At 29.5% G+C, this 25,581-nt stretch overlaps 1 protein-coding gene across 1 annotated transcript in view; it reads right to left on the bottom strand.

Annotated features, from left to right (window-relative positions):
- Positions 1 to 25,581, bottom strand: part of LOC123009582 (homeobox protein B-H1-like) — a 50,456-nt gene that overhangs the window by 12,243 nt on the left and 12,632 nt on the right. Inside the window, exon 2 of the mRNA XM_044405988.1 lies at positions 15,070 to 15,289. Within this exon, the coding sequence (XP_044261923.1) occupies positions 15,070 to 15,289 (220 nt within the window). The remainder of the gene's footprint in view (positions 1 to 15,069; positions 15,290 to 25,581) is intronic.

Genomic DNA, 25,581 nt, shown 5'->3' with positions numbered 1-25,581 from the left:
ATGATTTTGTCATGAGCTACTACTTGTAAATTTTCATAATATAAATTGTTTAAACTATCGAACAGCGGAACCGTTAAAAATTTCGACCTCTTCCAACGATTGTTTGAAATCATTTAGTCACCTAATTGTCGGTTAAAAGTGCTGACGTGGCGTTCAGGCGCCGACAAACAATTACCAAGAGAAGAGTGAGACTCCAGAGAGCCGCCCGTGTCTGTTAATAATATTATATATTAGTCAAATGCCGCTAAGATTACTCATTATCGATCAAATCGACAGACTCGACTCATTCATACATTTCTGATAGTTGATAGGTGACGATTACAGCTACCAACAAAATTACGATTTAATTTGATATCGACTTGCCGATGGAAGACGCGATAATTGGACGTAATTGACGCAAAATGAATAACAAGAAAATAATTGCCGCCACTAAGAAGGCTGCCAAAGTGGTTGACATTTTCAGCTTTCAAAATGTGAGATGGCAAAAAGTCTAAAAGGGGAATTTAGTCTCAAGTGATGGTTCTAGATTATATAATAACATCAAAAAAGTAAAGTAAATGTGTGGTAAAAGTAGCAACGATCATTTCTTACAGGAGATGCTCCCATTTGCGCAATAAAAATCGACCAACACGGAATGACTATTAAGCTCTCAGTTTTTAGTAGAACAGTTATTATAACAGAACTTTTCTAGTAATCGTTGGTAATACAATCTTTGAATAAAAAGACTGTTTCCACACATTTGTTGTTATTTTTCCTCAAACATTATTTTCCATTTTTCTGTTTCCAATTCGTATTATTTTTTTTAACTTTCTTGCTCATTCATTTTCTATCATTCTATTATTTTGCCATTTTATTTTTCTTTTCTTCGTATTTTGTTCATTCTTATTACGTTTTCTGATTCTGCTACTCTTGTCTCATGTTTAGATACTATTTTCACTTGCATTACTGTTTTAAGCTCTAATTTTTTTTATACAGGGTGATGAAAAAAAGGCGCCCACGATTGAAACAGGCGCGTCCTTTTTTATTGAAACATTGTGACCATCATTCCAAAAATGGTCTAAATAGATTTTTCTTTTAATTTAAACAGTTTGTTTAACAGCACAAAGCGGCAATATTGCACAATTTTCTTTTACTAAAAAACTATTTCACTCAGGTATTTTTCATATCTAGGAAAGATATTGTCACCCGCATAAAATAAAAAACTGTTAAGTTTACATAATTTTATTATTCCAATACGACACAACCGAAAGGTATCTAATGATTTCAATTAATTTTTTTATTCTTTGACTTTTTGACTTTAATTTTTCAAATTTCACAGAACAAACAACATTGAAAATAGATTTTTTTGTTGCTACCGTTTCCAATAATTGAATATTACTCGGACATTTTCTGTATCCTAGGATATTTGCAATGTTGCAACATTGATAAATTTTCTTTGGAGCCAAGAAATGGTATCCTAACATCTTCAATAAAGTTTATTTCAATAGACTTTTTACATATTTTTTTTTAAGAACCCCGTCAACTGTATCAAAATCTAGACTTTAACAATGAAATTATTTAAAAAAAAAAACTGTTAATTATATAGATTTCTCTTTTCTAAAAAGGAAAGTCTATATCTTACTGATAAGAGCACAAATCCAATTTTGGTCTTCAAATTCGTCTTTAATAAAAGATCACTTATAACGTGTGGGTTAACACGGGCGCCTTTTTTTCATCATACTGTATAATAATTATTTTTAGAAAATCATTTTTGAAAACCTTGTTAAGACAGCTTGTGCTTGTTTTCTTCCTTTTGTTTAGATACATTGGTCATTTTTTGCTATTTTCTTTCCCTCTCTTTGTTTTTTTTTACTTTATTGCTCGTCTTTTACTTTTTTTGCTTATTGTTTCTAATTTTACCTGCCCCTTCAAAGTCTGAAATATAATTTAATTACTGTATTCCTTAGTTGTTGTTTTATTTTTGCCCTTTTCTGTCAAGTTTCTTTTCACTTTTTTCTAAACAATTCGAGACAAAATTATAGTGTTTTTTCTGTTTTACAATATTTCGATACTTAATAATTACTATTTTAGCTTGATTACTTTCTATTTTTTTTTTATCATTATGTGTTTCTAATTTATTTTCTGTTTTATGGTGCTTTGTTCCCGTTATTTTATCTTTCTTTATATCAAAATAATATTTTTTCCTAAATTAATAAGTCGCAATCAAGGAGTAAAAGAACTTAATCTGTGAAGTGTATAAAATCCCAACACCTGCCACAATCTGACTTTTTTCTCAATTATTCTCCCATTATCAAATTCCTCGTTTTTACAGCCATTAGATTGCCCATCCGTTAATGTATAGAAAAATTTCCATCCGTTCTAAAGTAAATTGCGATAGTAAACGATCCAGAACCATTGAACCCATGTTTTTGGCATTCCGTAGCGCGACATTAAGATCAACTGAATAATAAAAATAAAAAACCCGACCACCACTCTAATGTGATTATAATGCATGTGCATGTGGTAATACCATATGAAATGACTCCCATTATGCCATATTAGCGTATTGTTGGTAGTCCATGGGGTCGCCCCGTATTTATTCCACTCCACTACATTCGTAAACGTTACAGGTATCACCACCAATAGTCATTTGTCAACTCGTTTAAGATTTATTATGAGAAATCTACCATAAAAACGAACACAATACTTCAACAAGTTTTTACCTCGACGATTTATTCGACTCGGAATTTTAATTACTTAAACGTGTTTGAATTTATCATAATAGCGAAATAGAAGCCGGCCGAATGCAGCTCCCTGCGGCCCACCGCATCCATCATTATATTATTTTGAGAATACTTTATTGAAACTTTTAGATTTTCTGTTTTTGGTTCTCGTTTTTAATAATCCTATTTATGCTTCTTCAAGTTCCTTTAGCAATTTTTTTAGTTTTTTTGAAGAACAATATTATTAATAAGGCTCGGATTATATGCACGAAAAAATCGTAAAATATGCGCATATATATGCACGTATTTTCACAAAATTATGCACAAAATATTAAGAAATATGCTCCGATATATGCCAAATATGCATCGATATGCAAAATTTTGAACAATAGAAAGTCAAACGTATTTATTTAAAAAAAAACTAATTGATGAATTATAAAGTTCCATAAAAATGTGATGTTTTATCAAAAATGAAATTTTTCGAAATTTTTGTTATTTTGTTTTTGAGTTTTACAAAAATATTTTTTTTTTAAATGGCAACCCACCAAAAAAAAACATTTTTTTTATGAAGATTATGATCTAAGGGATTACGACTATCTACTTTGTATTAAATTATTTTTTTACATATATCGCAATTTAGATAACAAAAATTGAATAACTCAAAAACAAAACAAAATTTTGTCCTTAAAATAAGATCATTTTTTATATTACTTTAATTTGTATTAATTATTATTTTTTGATTTAAAAAAAACCGCTTGGTTCAATACAATTTAAAAAGGAAACACTCAGCAGGGTACTAATTTTTTGAGTTTGGCTTACGAATTACCGGTTGTTTTCTCTTTAAAATATTTTGTAATCGGATCATTTTTCATAAACTGTCCAATTTTTAACTTGAACTGAAATTTTTAATCGGAAATTCGTGATTTGAAAAAAATATGCACAAATATGCAATATTTCCTAAAATATGCACCAAGTTCCCAAAATATGCAAAATATGCAATTTTTATTTGGCTTATTTTAATTAAAAAACATTATGCATAGAAAACTTACAATTTTGTTGATATACCTCTTAATAACAAACATGCATTTTGCATATAATCCGAGCCTCAATTATTAAACTGATTTGTTGTTTTTTGGAAGTACATTGACCGCTTAAATTAACCGGACAAATAAAATTTCGAAATTTTTCACATTGCAATATTTTTGTTATGCTTTGTTGAATTTCCACGAATTTTTGTTTGGCTTAAAGAAAAAACTTTGTAGATCATTGTAATTTAATTCAATAATAGGTATTTCTTGTTTTGTCTAAATGTGAAACTCAAAAGAGGAAGGCACTGTTTTTTTTCTTATTTTTATACAGAGCTGTGATGTTCGACAGAAACAAATTATTATTGCCCATTCTTTTCTGAATTATGTACCACATTTGTCATAACTTTAATTCTTGAGACATGAGAGGAATAAACCTTCAAAAAAAAGCATTACATTTCCAATTTCAATGAATATTCATTTTTGACCAAATGTGCCAAAACGTCAAAATAGGCACATGGAAACTTCCAATAATTAACCGTTTTACTTGTAATCCTTTGAAGTTCCAAGTTTTTCAGATTTTTTCTGTTCAAAGACGTAATTGTGCCATTTTGTGGACATAAGCAATAATTTTCGGTTTAACTACATTTTGAACGAATATTTAGAAAAGCAATGTCTTTTTCAATGCTTTGGGGTACCAAAAGCTAAAATTTTGAAAGAAGGGGCAATAATCTGAAATAAGTAAAAACTTTATTTTGTTTCTGTTGCACACTACAGTTCAGTATAAAAAAAATAAAAAAAAACAGTGTCTCGTCTTTTAGAAATAACATTTACAAAACAAAACTAGAAATGTTATTGAATTAAATTACAATGTTCTGCAAAGTTCGTTTTTTAAGCCAAACACAAATTCGTCGAAATCCGACAAAGAATAACAAAAATATTGCAATGTGAAAAATCGCAAAATTTTAGTTATCCGGTTAATTTTGGCCAATGTAGTATTTTGAGAATACTTTATTAAAACATTTACTAGTTTTTTAATCAACTTGTTAAATCCACTCTTTGGTTTTCGTTTTAATTAAATCTTAAACTTTCTATAACATTTATGCTTTCTTTCAGTTCTTTTAGTTTTTTTGTTATTTTTGTAGAACAATATTATTGAACTGATTTATTGTTTTTTTGGAAATACATGGCCCTTTTCGATTTTTTATTTTATAATTTCTTATTAATTTTTCTCTATCAAAGTTGGAAGACTTTAATTTCTTAATTCTGCTCCTTATTTTTTGCTTCTAAATTACGGTTTTTTGTTTAATTTTTGGCTTTTTTTCTCAAATTCTGTTCTGTAGCTTCTTTATCATTTAGTTAGTTTTTTTTGTTATTTTCTATCTTTTTACTACTTTTACTTCGTTTCTTTAGTACTTTTTACTTGAAAAGCGTGTTTGGATGTATTAATAGTGAAATAGAAGCGGTCCGAATGCGGCTCCGTGCGGCCCGCCTCATCCACCATGTTTAATGTGGAAATTAGGTGTAATTGCTTCAAGTTGCGTGGCATACGATTACTGATCGCCGATTAGCGCCTGAAAATCCAGCCTTATCTCGTGGTAAATAAGGCCGAATTTTCGACGAATAAATCATGCATTTATGCAGAGCAAGAAGTTGAAGCACGAAACGATCGTATCTGGTGGTTCGTTTACTGAAATTTGTACTGTAGTCGGGTCGCATTAAGGGCGTCAAGTTATTAATGCGCCTTGACCGAAATCAGCGTCTTTGTAATTATTGGGTTTTGATAAGCAACGGAGTTTTACGGGTATTAGACTTTTAAATCCAAGGGTGTAATTATACGTGTTTTGGGGAAAGGACAAGCAGGGTTTTAATAATGAATGGAGAGGGCGAGATGTTGGGGCTGTTTATCATTGCTGTTAACACCGAGTTATTAGCGCTTTGGGACCGAGGTGAGAAGCTTAATTTATTATTCAGTGCCACAGGATGGGAAATATTTTCACTTTACACTTTGGAATGATGATTTTAAATAAAATTTTGTATGGGTTTTTACAGTTTTTCTAAATGTTTTTACCAAGTGTTTCTTTTAATAAAACAAAGAGCTGATTTCTTGTACACTAGAAGACACAAATTGGTGTTTTTTTTCAATAGTTATCTGTTTAATGTTGCAAGATCTGCCGTTTCCATTAACTAAAGTCAAGAATATAATCTCAACGACCAAAAACCTTATATCTTTTGATTCATCCTGTATATTAATATACAATAATTATATTATAAATCCAAAGTTTAAGAACAGGTTTACAAAAAATAAAATATATCTTTTTTTAAATAAACTACTCGTAATTAGCGGTTAGAATTAAAATGTCATTTAGTTAAAAAAAATTTACTGCAATTAAATGTTTTGTAAACAGAATTATAATTATTTTAATTACAAGCTATATACATTTTTAAGGGTCTCTAAAATAACTTTTATGTTAAGGCTCAAAAACTAGTTGTTTTATTTGGAATTCCCAAATTGGAAAGACCTGATTTTCAAATTATTTCAATTTCTTCAAAATGAGATTAAAAATCAAAAAAATATTAATAAATAAAAACAACATTTAGTGTAACATATTTGTGTCTCCGAAAAGACTCCGAAAATAATCCTAAATTAAATTTTTTATTTAGCTTTTAATTTGTAAATAAAAATTGTGCTAAACCACAAAAGTAAAATGGGACAAAAGTACAGTTATTTTTGTGTAGAAAGATTTTTTTTTCTGCTTTATTTTTCTTCTCAAATTCAGTTATGTTATACGAAAAATTACACATGAAAACATACAAAATAAAAACAATTATTATACTAAATAAAAAATTAAAATAAAAGGGGCTTACAGGACTAGCAATTATACAGGACGTTTCAAAAGTTGCGCCCTAGAGAAAAATGTCAGAAGATAAGATATCAAGAACTTCTTTTCATAAAAATTTCGAAATTATGGGAGTTTAAATTTTGCACTTTGACTATTTATTTCTGTTGGAAAAATAATTTTCCATATTTTTCTGTTGCAAGCTATTAGAAGAGAAAACAAAAAAGCTGTATCTTAAATTGTAATTATATGTTTAACGTTATTTTATGGCCTTTATTGACAAAATTTCTGTATTAAATAATTACATAAAAAAATGTAAAAAGTCAAAAAATAAATGTCGAAATTTTTTGAACATTTATAAAACATTTTTTCCATATTTCTAGTAACTTACTTGGATTTTCCTCTGGGATAACACACTGTATAAGCAAAATAAGTGGCTTTTATTACTATAATGTTTAGTAACTTTAATAATAAATACAACATTTTCCAAAGCATAAAATAAGTATAATACTATATGCAAAAAAATTATTTGCTGCTAAAGAAATGACTGAAGTAAGAAACAAAGTAAAAAAATCTTCTTACAAAAAAATTCAAAAATTACGTTAAAAATAAAAATGTGTTTATTACTAATAAGAGGATTAAAACAAAGAAATTTACTAAAAGTGACTATTAAATAGTTATTTGGTATTTTTTGATTCATCACTTTCGATTAGTTAAGTTTAATATTTTACTTTTACAAGTAACTTTGATTGGGGTCTCAAAATGGCATGCAATTAGTGTCACTTCCTGCAATTTTTGAGAAAATTGTGCCAGCAGATCCTATCTTTGTAATTCGTTTTTTATTTAGAACTTTAATTTCAGCATTTATCGTTCTATTTTCATTCTCTATTCTTCATTATACAAAAGCAGCTCAATTAAAGTGCTTAACTGCTGCTCCTATCTAATCCATCTTCATACAAAATAATTCACATACTTAGCCATTATATAAATCATAATACTCTTACGTTTAAAGCAAAATTATAACGGTAAAAGCAGGCAGAATTCACACCATTGAAACATCTTGTGCTTTTATCTTTACACTGGTTTATAATTTCTTGAAACAATAATCAATTTACATAAAGTAAAATAAAGCAGTAGCGCGTGTTTTTCGTTTCGTGAATAAATTAAAGCTCGCATGGTGTCGACGAACAGAGGTTCTAGGAACAATTTGCCAGCACTTAAGGGTAGTTTAACATACATTATTTATCAGAGATAAGGTTGGTCTTAAACACTTCCGACGGCTGCTTTCAATTGCGCCACGCTGCGCCACAACGCCGATATGGCCTTAAAACACGCCATTTCGTATTCGCTTTTTCTACAACGTTGGCGACATTCAGTCATTAGGAGAAGTTGCCTTAAGTAATTTTTTATCGGCCAAATCGCGCCATGAAAAATTAAACGCGATTTTTCACCACTTTGCGTGGTTGTTCACATGACAAACTCATTAGAATTTTTAAGCCACTGTTAATTAGACCATCTAAAATTTAGCAAACAACATTTAAACCATTAAAAATTTGTTTCCTACTAAAAAAAAGGGCAAAAAAACAATGTATTTGCGGATTACGAGCAAATATTCTAACCGGTAATAAAACTCATGAAAATAAACAATTTTTCTATTTCTAACTTATGCCAGAATTAAAATTAAAAATAAGTTGAGACTGGAAACCTGTCTCCACCTATGTTTTAATACAATATTTACATTAACACATTTGAACACAGGATAATTTTTTGTGCACAAAATTATCCCTTTTTTGAGCATAAAAGCTTTCACGGTTAATATTGAATAGAAATTATTTTTATTGATATTTTTACTTCCACCTAACAAGAACAGAACACTGAACTCGTAAAAATAATGATAAGAAAAATGCAAAAAAAATTGGATACGGAATTTGTTGTCTTCAAATTGACTTCCCATAACAAATTATTTTAGTGATTAGAATATTTGCTCTTAAATCGCGAACACCATGTATAAAAAAGAACATATAAAAAAGGTTAGGAAGTAGTGGTTTTCAAACAAGTTATTTGACAATATATTTTAAAATATCAACAGCAAACCAGTTTAGTATCGTCTACCAGAAACAAAATGAGAAACAGAAAAAACAAAAAAAAAGAAAAACAAGAAATAAATAAAAAAGCAAAAAGACCAAGTGTGAAAAAAACAAAAATAAGAGACAGTGAAAGCAAAATACATAAATAAAAACCAAAAAGTAGAAAAAACCAACAATTAACAACAAATCAGTTCAATAATATCTTGCCACAAAACAACCAAAAGTATTATTTTGTACAAAAAGTACAAAAATTGAATAAAAAAAATGTATGAAAAGAAAACAAAGGATGAAAGAAGATAAAGTAAGAACAACAGCAGAGTTTTCGCCAAATTTTTATTCAAATTTGAAATAAAAAATAGGAGGTAAGCAGAGTAGTGAGGATTTTTGTTTTTATTTTTTAAGGTTCGATATTCATATGCAAAATGCAAATTTGCAAAGCTTGTTATAAAACATGTTTTGTATTTATAAAATTCAAGTTTGAAATGTAAATAAAATTAATTACTGTAGTGCTTTACTTACAGGATAAATGTACAAGTTTTTCATTCATACAAGTAAATGTTGGAAAAGTAATGAAATCGGAAATTATTTTGTAGTTTAGTTGTGTTCTCAGAACTCTCGGAACTGTAATTACCGGCTATTAAAACGCTTCTAACAACCGATGTGATTTTTACATAGAGAAAATTGTAGCAGAATCAATAGAAATCTCAATTAATTTCTTTTAGGAATTACGGCTAATGAAAGCTTATCTCAGGGGAATTTTTCAAATTCTGCAATCGCCTCGTGTCCGTAGGTCATAAACCATCTTATAATTAATTAAGATATTTACCTAACTGTGACTAATTCTACATTACACAAAATGAATAATGGAGAGTAATATGTCATTGTATAAAGTATAATACTGGCATTACAGCAAACGCATTGTCTCTAAGCAAAACTGCCACAAATTGTTACGTTAATGGCGAAATCTCGACCGGATATGAGATTTTAGTTTTATAATAATTATCCAAAGCACTTCCGTTTTTCCATAAAAAAATACAACGATTTAATAGAGATCCACTAACTGGAACTATTATTCAACCAAGGGCGAACTGTTTTAACGAGCAAATTACGAAATTGATGTGTTTTATTAATTTGTTGGTAGACACTAATTAGGCAGATTTATAAATTACGGTTAATGGATATACTACACGCACCACTGATTCGTTATTTATATAAATATTCATTAGCGACACACAAATGACACTCCAAAAATGTAACAAAATTATCTTTTGAAAATTCGCGTTTCCTCCATTCTGTCTTTTTCATCCATTAAAGTCCAGCTTTACTGCCATTTTCAGTTTAACTTGATTAAATTGATAACAATTTTGGGCAAAGTTACAACAGTTAATTCTAGTCCTGTACTTAATTTGGTTCCAAAAATGTAATTTTTTCAAAATTTTAAGCTGATGATGGATATTAATTGCTGAAAAGTAAAGTATGTTTTATTTTTGAAAACATGTGACTTCTTGGGCTAATTAAAGCAGCCGATTTGCATGAAGGCGTCGTAACTCACATCCAAGTCCACCCCTCGAGAGCTACACCTTTAATTCAAACAATAATTACTCCAACAACGGCCATAATGTTTTGCAAATAATAGATTTGGGAGGCGGCATAAATATCGAGAAAATTGTGTGCGGTTTCATGTAGCATGACGCTTCGTAAATTGGCCGCCGTTTGGTGGTTATACGAGTATCTTTGGATATTTCCTGCTGCAATGCGGCGAGTTTTACTAATCTGGTTGGCTGGTTCGAAAAGGATAGAAAACAATGGTGCTTTTAGAAGTGATTTAGTAATTTACAGTGCAACCTCATTATCCGGCACAAGGCTCAAGATATACAGGGTGATGAAAAAAAGGCGCCCACGATTGAAATAGGCGCGTCCTTTTTTATTGAAACATTGTGCCCACATTCCAAAAATAGTCTAAATAGATTCTTTTTAAAATTTAAACAGTTTGTCTAACAGCACAAAGCGGCAATATTGCACAATTTTCTTTTACTAAAAAACTATTTCACTCAGGTATTTTTCATATCTAGGAAAGATATTGTCACCCACATAAAATAAAAAACTGTTAAGTTTACATAATTTTATTATTCCAATACGATACGACCAAAAGGTATCTGATTTCAATTAATTTTTTTAATCTTTGACTTTTTGACTTTAATTTTTCAAATTTCACAGAACAAACAACATTGAAAATTGATTTTTTTGTTACCGTTTGCAATAATTGAATATTACTTGGACATTTTCTGTATCCTAGGATATTTGCAATGTTGCAACATTGATAAATTTTCTTTGGAGCCAAGAAATGGTATCCTAACATCTTCAATAAAGTTTATTTCAATAGACTTTTTACACATTTTTTTAAGAACACCGTCAACTGTATCAAAATCTAGACTTTAACAATGAAATTATTTTAAAACTGTTAATTATTTAGATTTCTCTTTTCTAAAAAGGAAAGTCTATATCTTACTGATAAGAGCACAAATCCAATTTTGGTCTTCGAATTCGTCTTTAATAAAAGATCACTTATAACGTGTGCGGTAACACGGGCGCCTTTTTTTCATCATACTGTATACATATCTCGAATTTTGATACCTTTTTGAAAATGTATTTTGATGAGTTCAATTTTTTAATTTTTGAGACTGTTATAAATCTCCTTTTTATGTTCATCATAAGTCAAAAAAAAAAAAACAATTCGAAATAATTGGTTGCAGTTGCAGTAAACGCAGAACCAGACGAATTATCAAGAGAACCGGTACCCTGATACCTGAGGTTCTATTGTAACTACATAAAAATTTAGTATTTATTTGAAAAACTAAGTGAGAGAATAACAATCATTTGTCAATAAATTCTCACCAACCTTGTAATATAGTTTTGCACCTCATTTTAATCCCCATACAAATGATACAGGAAACTAAACAGTTTTGTCTGGATACTTAAATAACGTAATTTTATTACAAAAATCACAAAGTTTTCTATAATTCTATAGCAGGTATTAATTATTTTTTTTAAATTAAACGAGAAGTTCAGTTGATTGCAATAAAAACGGAAAATTGAATTTTCTTTAAAATGAATTAGGTTTTGCCCTTGTCAATTTAGTTGTCAAATTGTCATCTGCCGCATTCAAATATTTTTTTCTGCAATGCCGCACTTAAATGCCGAGAGCATTAAATGCAAATCAAGATAATCATGCAAAAATGACAAAATACTTTTAAATTCTAAAAGATAGTAATAAAAGATCAATACAAAAAGACTTAAAAATAATAAACAAATTTTGGTATTTACTAAAATTACATTTTTGATAAATTTTAGTTGAAAGTTGTGTAGAAATTTGATTAATCAATATAAATTTATAGCAATCTACTTTTTTCCTAGTTGTATTGCATTAGAATTTGTTTTTTCTTTGTGTTACATATTTTTTTGATCTTTTATTGTTTGTATGTTCTTTAGTGTTTTTCTAAGTGATCGTAAAAATGACAAAGTAGGTATTATACTGAGTTTTAAAGTTTGAAAAAAGAACAAAACGGTATATTTGAATAAAAAGAAACAGCATTAGCTATTCTCACATTTTTCTTCTTATGTGAGTTTTGTCTATTAATTTACTTTGCATTTTTTATTGAAAACGAGCTTCGCAACTATTTTTTTGTTAATTTTGTTAAATTATTATTTATATTTTCCCAGTTCGACATATTTTTGCATTTTTTATTGTTTGTTTTTCTTTCTCACTGTTCAATCTTCTCTTTTACTCTTCCTCATATTTTTTCTCTTTTAGTCCATTTTTGCTAACTTTCTTCTTTATTAATTTAGAGTAATTTTAATATTTTAGCATAGCATTTAGATGATTAAATTTGGTGTGAAAACTAGCCCTGAAAGCTTAATTGTGAACAAACCATCTGACATTTGACACCTCGTTGAGCGTATTAAAAATTATGGTCCGTTCATAACAATCTCATAGTCACCACTAACTAAAACGCCAGATTAAAAAAAAACACCCATTATTATAATAAAAGTATTGTTTTTATAATTTGTATTTTTTTGTTGGATTATTATTTGTTTTTCTCTTTTCCACACGTATTTTGCATTTTTTATTGTTTGTGTTTCTTTCTTCTTTGTTTTTGATCTATTACACTTTTTTCTTTTTTTAACACAATTGTTTTACTTTTTTAAATTTATTGCCATTTATTTAATTAATATTTAATTTATTGTAATTTTGTTACAAAAATGTATTTTTTTTTTAATTTGTATATTTGAATTATTATTGGTTTTTTCTCTGTTCTAGATATCATTTACATAATTTTATCGGTTATTTTTCTTCTTCACTGATCAAGTGATCACACTTCTCAACTCACTTTTTTACTCTCTTATTTATGTTTTTTTCTGTTTCCTTTAGTAATTTAGTTTGTTTACATCATCAATAAAGTTTTTTGTTTAGATTTTTTGTATAGGTAAATGCTTAGACACTTGTGTTTTAAACATTTTGATTTATTAATTAAACAAATATTAAACAAAAAACTTATCTGTAATCTTTAGTTTTCCATCATGTTTTTTTAATTCAGTGTAATAATTAATTTTTCTACATCACTCTAAATCAGGGGCGGACTGGCAAATTTTTATATGGAGTGCTAACTTGAAATGAGGGCCCAATATACAATACAATAAAAATATGTATAAAAAGTATAAGTAGTTTAAGTTTAAGTGATAAGTCACTTAATGTAGTAAATTTTTTTGAAGGAGTTTGTTTTCTCTATTGAGATTGTGACGTCAGTTGAAATCATGATGGTTTAATAAACGAAAATAAAGTTTTTAGATGAACGTCTTCAGAGGCTGCTTGTAATTTTAATTTTTGTTTTTCTTTTCGTTTCTGTGCACCAAATTTATACTAGATTTTTCCATTATTCTTGCCCACTAATAATTAAAAAAAAAATTAAAATTAAATTAAATTAAGTAAAAATGATATTTTATATCGGTTGATTACAAAATGTGTGGCATAATTTTAATTACGAATACCCTTCTACAATTGAGAATAGATAGTTCAGTATTTATTGACCCACCTCAAAAAAATTACAACTTTCCAAAAATCTTTATGAAAAAATTATTTTCTGGAAATATTTTTGTTTCCGTTTATCCGATTATTATTAAATTTTGCATGTTAAAGGACAAAAAGACACTCTTTGATTTGGTGTAAACGGAAGCCTTGTAGAAGCTATCCATTTCCGGTAGCAATGGGTCCTCCCAGTTTTGGAATCATAACTTTTTTTCGGCTTATTAATTTCTGTTTTTGATGCAGCCCAACCATTTTTTTATAAAAAAGGTAGTTTCATATCGCCAAAATGTACCGTTCTAGAGTTGTTTGAGTTTAAACTTAATTCTACACCGCGCTGCAAAATTAGAATTTATAAATTTTGAGCGTACCTTGGAAACAATCCACTACGAATGACATCGCTGTCAATGCTGTCATATTTAATGTAAATTTCATTAAATCTAAAGGAACATTTGTTTATTTCTTGATGATTAGAAAAGCTGTAATTTTTCTATTGCTGGATGAGTTGGATTAATAAGTACTATGCTATCTATGTTCATTTGTAGAGGAGTATTCGTGATTAAAATTATGACACAAATTCTTGAATCACTTGTATAAATCCACGCGGAATTTTTCTTACATGCGTGTAAGACCTTATAAACAAAATTGAGCTAAAATCATTGAAATTATAGAAATTATAGTTTTATTTGTTGTGATGGCAATTTTTTAATTCCTTTAAACTAAACACTTTTAGCTTCTGTGAAAAACGCGTTAGCTCTATGCAATATCAAATTATAACCTTTTAGTGCATTGTGGAAAGTTTATTTGCAAATTTAAAATTATTGATATTATTTCAATGAGCTCTTGACATAATAAGTGTACCATAATTGGGGGCCCGTAAGACTCGAGGGCCCGGGGTGCTGTGGCACCCCGGCACCCCTGGCCAGTCCGCCCCTGCTCCAAATAATCAAGTATTTTAGATTTTGAAATACCGGCGATTTGGCTTGATTCACCCTATATAGAGCTTGTAGTTTGTAGTGTTTAATAATAAACGATGCTCGAATTGACAAGCACAAAATCGCTGCCAATGAATGTGTCATATTTTGATTGGTATCGGCTCGTCCAGTCAATTAATTAATGTTAATTTGCAATTAAAATCGCTCTAATTCAGGCACAGTATACGAAGCAATTCCTGCATAAACAAGAGATTTCTTGCATGACTACATAAAGAATCAGCATAAATTCCATTAATCTATGACATCTCGTAGAATGATTACATTATTTATCCCAACAGCCAGCTTTTCATTACTCGTATGTAATTTAAATAATAAATCGTTATTTGCAGTGAAAACTTACCTCCTGTTTTGATACCACGTCTTCACTTGCGTATCCGTAAGACTCAATTTCGCTGCTAACTCCATCCTGTCTTGAACGCTTAGGTATTTCTGCCGTTCAAAGCTTTTCTCTAACGTTTGTAGTTGCAAGTCGGTAAACGCCGTCCGTGCTTTTCTTTGTTTTTTATTTATTGCACCGTTCGAGCTCTTTGACGAGTTTATTGAATCTTCTCCCGTCTGACCTGAAATGTAAAACAGCGAAATTTTAGAAAAAAAAAACCCTAAGCGAGCTATCGATCGAAAGCGAGTCATCATATGTGTCCTGAAATTGATCTCGGCCATTGTTTCAGGCGTCGCGACGCCGACGCCGCCCGGGTGGGGTTCAGCAGACACCGGAAGCTGCGACCAATCAGGAAAAAGCGTCAGGACGCCTTTGCTGCCAATCCCGACTTTAGTAATTTGACGAAATGGATGGTTAAAAGGAGCGAAACGTCGAAACGGGAGAATGTTTAGGGGTCCCTTGGGAGAACCCGGGCATAAGGTCGCCCAAACCCAACAAACTTAGCCACTTTGCGAAATTCAATGCGACTCACGTTTCCGCCGCATGAAACATTTCACCCCGAGATGTATTTTTCATTCCTACAGATTTTTTTCTTTATGAGACGGAAAACAGGGGAGTGGAGGAGGAAAGGTTAACGGCTTCAACATGTCCAAAGTGGTACAAGGGTGGGGTAACCGCTGTATATTAAGAAGATTTAGAAATTTCAACCAAAAACCAATTAACACAAATTTAAGAAATATTTTTAACAAAGAAACAGATTTCCTCTTACTCTTAACATTTCAAACACCGACAAAATAATTTGTTTATTTATTTTATCAATTTTTTTGGTGACTAAAGTACCGTGAGTCTAAATCAAAACGTGATCATTTGTAATAATTTTACTAAAAAGATGTTATGACAGTTTTTGGAAAGAGAAAAATTAAAAACCTATGCACAAAACGCACTATAGCAATGTGAAATGAAAGAAATAACAAAAACTTGTCAAAATATCAATTATAATAATTAATTAACAGTTTCAAATATTATAGTAAGAATTAACTGATAACTGTATTCTCTATTTTACTTTATTTATAATATTCTAAGTTACAAAGTCATCAGAATTATTTACTACTTAATCCAAAATACAAAGACTATAACACCAAAAGTTTAATTTATCAAAACTACAGTGCGATCAAAAAGTCTGTCTATCAAGCAAGCGTAGAAATTTAAAACGTATGTCTGTGGAAGATAAAATGTCACAATGACAAATGAGAAATGTCAAAATAATTTTTATGTAAATTATGACAGGTGAACGATTTTTATGAATAAACACCAACGAAATCTCATTTTAGGATGTTTTGAGACGTTTCATGAAATAATTCAATTTAATTAACTCAATGTTTAATTTTTATAAAATAATTTTTTCACAATCTAAATAACATACGAACTGCCGTGCAACATACGTCCTCAACTAGGACGCCTACTTGATAGAAAGACTTTTTGATCGCACTGTATAACAATGTGTGTTAATATGTTTTCCTACGACCCTAATTCTAGAAAGTGAAGTAGCCAAATACCTCCAAGGGAGGTAAAACTTTTTCTCCCTCATCTGTCAAAATTACCTCCCAGAAAGGTAAAAATTTTACCGCCCCCTTAGAAACAGAAGAACATAAATCCTACTAGATTTAATGGCGAAGAAAAATTGTTATTTTTGAAGTTTCTTTTGCTGCATCGTAGGAAAAATTATATGTATTACACCAGAAAAAAGTGCCTTTTCGTACCTGGGTGGTTAATGCCCTCGACAAAAATTGTCAGATAATTTTTAAAAAACATCAACATGACAAAAAAGTCAAAATGTCAAATCCAAAATTGTCCAATTGACAAAATCTATGCAATATTTTTGACACTTTTGATAAATACATAGTTATAGTTAGAAGCTTATAGTAGGTACTTTATACATTCCAAAAATTGTCATATTGTACTTTAAAAATTGTTAAACATTGTTGAAATTGTTAAAACTTATTTATAAAATAAAAAATCTAAATTAAAACGTTTGTAATTTATGCTAATCTTCCACAAATTCAAAAATTGTCAAATTGTACTTCGTAAATTGTTAAAACCTTTTTGACTAAGTATAAAATCAAAAAGTCTCACATAATCCCTTAAATCCAAAAATTGTCAATTATGACCTAATGTTTTAAAGAATGTCAAAAGCTGTTGAAAAACATTTTCAAAAACTTATAAATATTTTAATAAATACTTGGACAGTAACTTCCACTTGCAGGAGGAATAGATCAAAAGATACACTTTCCTCCCTTGTAATACAAATAACTATTAAAATGGATAAACATTTAAAAAATTGTACAACCAACATGCATCTGGACTATCTTATCAACTTTACGGAGTCTTTGTCAACTTTACAGACAATTCCAGTTAATGACATATGAGTCAAAAAAAGTACTGGTTTACTGACAATTTTAAGGAAGTTTATAGACTATTTCATTTACTTTACGGACGATTTAGATTAAAAGTATCAAAAAAACAAATTAATATATCTCATTCGAGAGTAGGTATACAACTCGTAACACACACAATTTTCCAATAAAATATAGAATAAAAATCATTAAATTCCAAACTAAATGTAAGATAATGCATTTTTTAAATATCTATAATTAGGTACACAAAACTGATTTGTTGTTTCCTTTTGTCTTTTTTGAAACATGTTAATAAATTCTTGTTGAACAGTAAACCAGAGGTGTCATTACAGGGGGGGGGGGGGTTTAGTCATAAAATTTGCCCCATTATGCTTATAGTAACTATAACTACTCTAGAATTTAATGCTTTAGACATAATTGTAATAAAATTTACCACAGTTATAGTGTTTCTTACTTAATTTTGATGTTAAAAGTATACTACAGGGTGAGAAAAATGCCATATAAGGTAAGATAGGAGCAACATGGAAAAAATGTTAAAAAAAAATTTTATCTATAAAAATTTCGAAGTTATGAGGGTTTAAAGTTTGCACTTTGACTCTATTTATTTCTGTTGGAAAAATAATTTTCCAAGTTATTTTGCTATAGGCTATTAAAAGAGGCAACAAGGAAGCTGTATCCTAAATTGTAACTCTGTTCAGTGTTATTTGTGGCTTTTAATGGCCAAATTTTTGTCCTTTTACTAAATAATTGTAAAAAAACATATACAAGATTATCAGTATCATTAAATAGATATAAAAAATGTCAAATGTCAAAAAATAAATGTGAAAATTTTTTGACAGAGAATTTTTTAAACATGTTCCTGGTATCTTACCTTACTTGAAAATTTTCTCTGGGGCGCGAGTTCTGGCGCAGCCTGTATAATTTACACTAATAAATATTACACTCTAGAGTGTGGGCCTCTATACAAACCATTCTTAGTGTTATTTCAGTCTGAATAACAACAAAAATTTTCTACTGTGTATGTGTTAAAATTATTGTTATATTAATTTTAAAGACTTAATCGTACTAATCAATTAGCTTATTGGCCCCCTCAGGAAAATTGCAAAGACATCCCTGCAGTACACTCTGTAATTATTAATTCATATCTTATAAAATGATAAAATAAAAAAAGCCCAACAACTTTTGGTGGCCACTTCCCACCAGTTCGACTTTCATTTTGTTCATTTTGAATAAAATACCACTAAAAAGGCACCAAATAAAAACCCAAAACCGCAACGAATCTCGCCTTCCCGACCATAAAACATCCACGTGAGTTATCCACACACACACAATAAAAACCTAAATGCCAATCGACTGTAACATTTACTTTATGACAAAACAAACATCGAGTCGAGTGGTGAATGTGGGCGTAAAAACATCGCAAAATACTTAATTGAAATAAACAGTTCGATAAAGAAACATTAAGATAGGTGAAGAATACATAATCGTCCTCATCCTTATCTCAACACAAGTTTAATTTTAAATCGATTTGAGTGGAGACATGGACGACGCTTAGATAAGCCCCCAAGTGAAGGTGTGGACATGGCATTATGAAGAAGACCACCGGTTCGAAGTCTGTTCGCGCCTACGAGCTTTCCACGACAAAAATAACGTTTTGTTTTAGAAAAACAAATTTGTAATAAAATAAAAATGAAAATCCCTCTTGTTGGGTAATTTATGTTCACGGTTTAATAAAACTCACGTTTTTGGGGTTTGCGTGTTTGGGTTTTTTATTAGTATGTTGTTGCATGTGAAAGAGAGAGCGAATAAAAGTAATAGTGTTGGATTAGCATTTCGGCAATAATAAGTGGTGGCATAACAGGAGTCCAATCCGTCTTTTTCCCCACGCCAGAATCTTAATGGGGCAATTACATTATGGAGGGTTTGCGTGCAACTACTGGCCACTGTAGCCATTTGATCATTACGAAGGCTTTTACAATTGACCGATGTGTTAGCTGATAAATTGAACCAGATTTTATTCCGACTATTATATGGTTTAAACAGCGTGGGTTGAGAAAATGGTGCTATTTGATTGCCTTGTGTTTTCTCAAAATTCAGCATTAAATTAAACTGAAAAACTTTTATTCATGTTTAATGAAGCAACTACTGTAATTACATATGTTGAACACGAAAACACAGTTCTAAAATTAAAAATAAAAACGTCATAAAAATAATGATAAGGTGTAAAAGTCTTTTCAAATGTTAAGTTTAAAAAGGTTTATTATTATGATCTCTCAAGATTATTTAAGAAACTAACAACTGTAAAAAAGGGATTAAAAGCCATGGTGCGCCAGAACTCACGTCCTAGAAAAAAATGCCATATAAGGTAAGACACCAGGAACATGGAAAAAACGTTAAAAAATTCTATCTGAAGTTATGTGACTTTAAATCTTGCACTTTGACCATTTATTTCTGTTGGAAAATTAATTTTCCAATTTTTTTTTGCTACAGGCATTTACACACTACATTTTTTTCCATGTTCGTGGTACTTTATCTTACTTGAAATTTTTCTCTGAGGCGGGAGTTCTGACACACCCTATATTTCTACAAGCTTTATTAGCTCATTTTATAATTTTGTAAAAGTCTGTTTTGTCAAATAGTCTTAACGTTGGCAACTCTAGATTTTTAATAACGGAAGTTGGCAATTTCTATTTGCGATTTAATTTGAAAACAATGTCATTAAACGTCAGCAAAAATCGTTTAAGAAAATTAGAAAAAAAATACAAAAACGAAGACAAATTGTTTTTCGAAATTTATAAACAAAAAATATACAAGCAAAAAAAAACATCGTTAAAATTTTTAACAATTTTGAAATTGAAACTGAAAAATTTAGAACATTCATCAACTTCGAGCTTATTTCAATAAATTACACAAAATTTATGGTTATAATACCTGCTTGTATCTTTAGCAAAATATTTTTTTTCTTTATAAATAACCTTTTTCATCAAAGATTTGGAAAAAGAAATATACTTTTTGCCCACAACATTGTACAGATGCGGACAAATCACTTTGGTCGTCAAAGTTATTTGAATGACAAAGTTGTGAAGCATCAGGATAGTTAACCTCATTGTTTACTACTGTAACGATTGTCACTGACTGTGACTGTCAGACTCATTTTGACAAGAAAAAAGTTACAGAAAAATGATGACCAAAGAATTTTTTTCCCAAATAGTACAGTTGGGAACACGGAATTTCGGACAGGACTTTGCGGTCAATACGAAAATTTGTTTGCTAAATTTCTCCAAATTGGAGTTTTTCATAAACGCAAAAGCAAAATTTATTTTCAAAGTTGTAACTTGTGTATAAATTTGAAACTTCACGGACAATTTCAATTACGTAATAATTAATTAAGTCAGGAAAGTACTACTTTACAAACTAATTACGTTATTTTACGGACAATTTAGAAAAAAAAACATTTTTAGAAGTTCAAATGCAATCTTTTCAAAATCTCTTCAATAAAAATACATAGAGGCACAGGTATCAAATTTGCATTCAACACCTCAAGAAACTACTCCACCAAAATCATCTAAGAAAGAATTTAGTGTTATTATTACAGTTTGGTTTTCCTCATTTGTCAAATGTCTTTCACTATTTCTCTAAACTAGTTTTCACTAGTTAAAATTTTGAACAATTTTGAAATTGAAGCTGAAAAATTTAGAACATGCATCAACTTCGAGTTTATTTCAATAAATTACACAAAATTTATCTTCATAATACCTGCTTGTATCTTTTTCAAAAATTTGGAAATTAAATATATTTTTTGCCCACAACATTGTACAGATGCGGACAAATTACTTTGGTCGTCAAAGTTATTTGAATGACAAAGTTGTGAAGCATCAGGATAGTTAACCTCATTTTTTACTACTGTCAACCATTGTCACTGACTGTGACTGTCAGACTCAACATTGCTTATTTTTGACAAAAGAAAAGTCAATAATTTGAAATTGTCACTTGACGTTAATTAATGCTTGATTGATATTTTTTGTTTTGAAGTTACAAAGTATTTTTTCCCAAATAGTACAGTTAGGAACATGGAATTTAGGACAGGTCTTTGCGGTCAATAAAAAATTTGTTTGCTTAATTTCTCTAAATTGGAGTTTTTCATAAACGCAAAAGCAAAATTTATTTTCAACGTTGTAACTTGTGTATAAATTTGAAACTTTACGGACAATTTCAATAACATAATAATCAATTAAGTCAGGAAAGGACTACTTTATGAACTATTTTGCGGACAATTTGGAAAAAAAAACATTTTTAGAAGTTCAAATGCAATCTTTTCAAAATCTTTTAAATAAAAATACATATTGGCACAGGTATCAAAATTGCATTCAACACCGCAAGAAACTACTCCACCAAAATCATCTAAACAAGAATTTAGTGTTGGACACTGTTATTATTACAATTTGGTTTTCCTCATTTGTCAAATGTCTTTCACTATTTCTCTAAACTAGTTTTCACCTACGTCGCTTTGACATTAATATACCAAATGAAATAGTTTTTAGTAATAATGACATTGCACAAAAGAGGAAAACCAAAATTAAAATAGTTATTTGTGCAACTAGTTTTGAAAGTCATACTTTTTTTCACGAATTTGCAGTTCATTAAAGAGGGCTCTACCCGAGTTAATCAAGCAAATGAGTAAAAAAAAAGAGTTGAATACCACATTTTTTTGCATATAGTTATAATCCCAAGAACCTCAAAGACGAATAAGATATAAATTTGATAAATCAAATCGAACTGTAGTAGAAATAACTATAGAAATATAACTATAGAAATCGTTTAAAAAAGTTTAACTTTCTAACTTTTCGTAATGAAAATTCAACTTTCAAAATCACTACGCAAAAAAATTGTATTACTAGATCATGCAAGTTTTATCTACTATGTGGGCAAGGTTTTAGAAGCTGGAAACACCCGGTATAGCTCGTTAAAAAAATAAGTTACTATTAAACTAGTAAAATTTTCACACAAGTAAGGAAGGCGATTTTAATAATTCTAATTAATTTTTTGCATAATATAGTTGGAATGAAATGTAAATTAGTGTTTCATAAACCGAACAATTATTTAACAGAGCAACGTCACGCTTGCTTGTTTTCGTCCGACAATTTAGCATACATTTAAGCAGACATTATTCTCTTCACTTCATAATCTCTTAAAGCAATTAGTTCGTTCGAGCATTCATCCGTCGATAAGACCATTCCCTGTCGTATTTATTTATGAATTTTTCTCTTTCTTCTCACATTAAAATGCATTAAAACAAAGTGGCCTCCGCGAATTTATAAAACAAGGATGCTAATTGCATCCGGACGAGAAATGTATTTACGGTCGAGTTTTTCAGCGTCCACTCTCTTAATGCAAATTTATCGATTCTTGAATAAATATTAGCTTTAAGTGCCTGTCAGTTTAGCTTTAATAATGTTTAAAGTTATTAATGTATTATGACTTATTTTAGATACTTTATCGATAATTGCCTATTAAAAAGTTGTCCCCGTTGCCGTTAACTCTCCGTAAGAAATCTATACACCGGTTAAAAACGCTAAAATTCTCGCCAATTACCATCACACTCCGGGCAAGGACGGAAAATAATTTATTAAAAGCGATTTTGCCGATTCGCAGAACGCATGAATTTATGCAACAACCTTCAAATTCGCTACTATTCGATTATAGTCCTCTTCAATTAAAAGCAAATTACTCGGAGTCGAACCCGAAATAGAATATTATAACATTTAATGACATTTAAATTGGGGATTTTATTTCAGAGAAGTAGTAAATTTGTCGTGCTGTTTGCCTTAAGAGAATGAAAACGTTCATCCTGTAATTTCGAGAGCAATTTTCTGGAAAAATCTTATTATTAGCGTAATACGGTTTTTCGCATCGTTAACTGTTCAAGAAATGTTCACCAACTGCCTTCAAGATTATTGCTTCGAGTCATGCCGACGGTTTACCGGTTAATATATTATATGGATGGCTGCCTGTATAAACTATTTGTATATCTAAACAAAATCCAAAATTCTTTAAAAAAACAATTTTCGATACGTGAAACCAAAAACTCTCTTTTTACTTTTAAAATAAAGGAGTTATTTATTAATTGCATTTGAAATTTTTATGCTATACATTTTAGTAAAATTTCCATATAAAATAAACGCTGTTGTGTAATTTAGTAAAACATCAAAATAAATCTACACTCCATTACATTTATTCATGTTACTTGCATTTGATCACACATTATTAAAATACCAGGATGATTTGAAAAGTTTACAGTTTAACGTAAAAATTATAACAAATTTTGTAATGGCAGTCATTTTACACATTGTTTTCAGTAATTTTTTACAATCACTAAACTTCCATTGCTTTTCATGGCTTCATTTTAGATTTTATATCTACGAATTATTATTATGTATTGTTTCACATAATAAAAATGAACTAATTTTACACCGGAAAAACCATCAAGGTATGTACTTGTAACTTTAACCGGTTTCTTTCAAATTTACATCTCATTTGTTTATTAAATTCATTTCGATTACTCGTTTTTACTACTAAGTGTTTTTTAAAATGATGTAAATTTTCAGTGATTATTTTTACTCAACAAAATGTTGCCACGTCAAAGATATTTTAAGTCTCAATGTAAACCACAGTTTATCAGTTGAGTGTTTTTACATTTTTACAAAGCTGATTTAAAACACATAAAAGCTAGGAATAAAACTTTATACTTCATTCCTACTTTTGTTTATCTATTTTCAATAAATTTTCATAATTTTTCCCCTTTCCAAGTTGAACACAATTTAATATCCAAGTGGATATTAAATATATTAAAATAAAAATATAAAAAAATTAATTAAATTTTCCTACAACGCATAAAAAAATTACGTTTTTCAGAAAGAAAAGTGACCAATAACCCCTCTACTACTCGAGATTTGTCGTAGGAAAAATATAACGAGTGTTTATTTAAAGGCGATATGAATGTGTTGTGAACAGACCACAATTTTTAATATGCCCGGCGGTGAAGTGTCACGATAAATTGTTAATTTTGAAGTTTTTCTTACTGGATCATAGAAAAAAATATTGCAAATAGTGTCTTTTCTTCCTTTGTAATACAAATAATTATATTATTTTTAATTTTGCACACGTAAGTCATCAAAACAAATTAAATTCTTTACTTGTAATTCATTCACGTTATCTGTACCTAAGTTACAGTATGTCCCCGGATTGAGTTTACAAGAGGCAAAACTGCAAAGAAAAAATTTTTTTTTGCTTTACCTGAAACAAGCAAATCTAATTATTAAAACTTATTCTTATTATTCTGACTCAGTGGGAAAAAAAGTTTATTTTTCTCTTGATTTTTCTCTCCTTTTTAAGTCTCTTATTTTTTTTGACGACGCTGTTGATTTGACAATTAATTAATTAAAAATTAACCTAATGATTGTTGTTGTTAAAAATGACTGTTTTTTTTTATCTTAAAGCTGTTTCTTTTAGTTGCAATTTATTAAAATTATGTGCTTTTTAACTTGCGTAAATTCATTTCTCAAAGTGACATTGTTGCCAAAAAAATAAAGAGACCTAAAAAGGAGAGAAGAAAATTATGAGTCCAAAATTAAGAGAAAAATGAACTTTTTCTTCCACTGAGTCAGAATAACCGCCAAATGTAATGGAATTTAAAACGCAGAGAAAAATTATTGCAAATCGAAAATCAAGAGAAAAATTAACTTTTTCTTTCTTTCCACTAAGTTAGAATAACAATGTTTTACTTTCAGAATTTCTCGTGTTAGAAGCAAAATAGTTATTTACATTCGTGTGCGGTAACTTACATTTTACAGTGCGAAATGAATTTGAAGCACGACGCGCAGCGGAGTGCTTTAATAATTGAGCACTGTAAAATGGTTAACGCACAAGATTTGTATTAAGCTTTTTGGCCGACGTTTAAACAAAAATCTACAAAATTCAGAATTAATACAAGTAAATACGTTTGACATTAAATATCACGGTGGCTATGCACTCTAATGTCAAACAATTAAAAAAGACGCAA

Source organism: Tribolium madens, unplaced genomic scaffold (assembly GCF_015345945.1).
Source record: "Tribolium madens isolate multiple individuals breed KSU strain unplaced genomic scaffold, Tmad_KSU_1.1 Scaffold_7;HRSCAF=85;Tcas5.2_LG10, whole genome shotgun sequence".
NCBI lineage: Eukaryota > Metazoa > Arthropoda > Insecta > Coleoptera > Tenebrionidae > Tribolium > Tribolium madens.
This window is presented reverse-complemented; position numbering and strand designations above follow the sequence as displayed.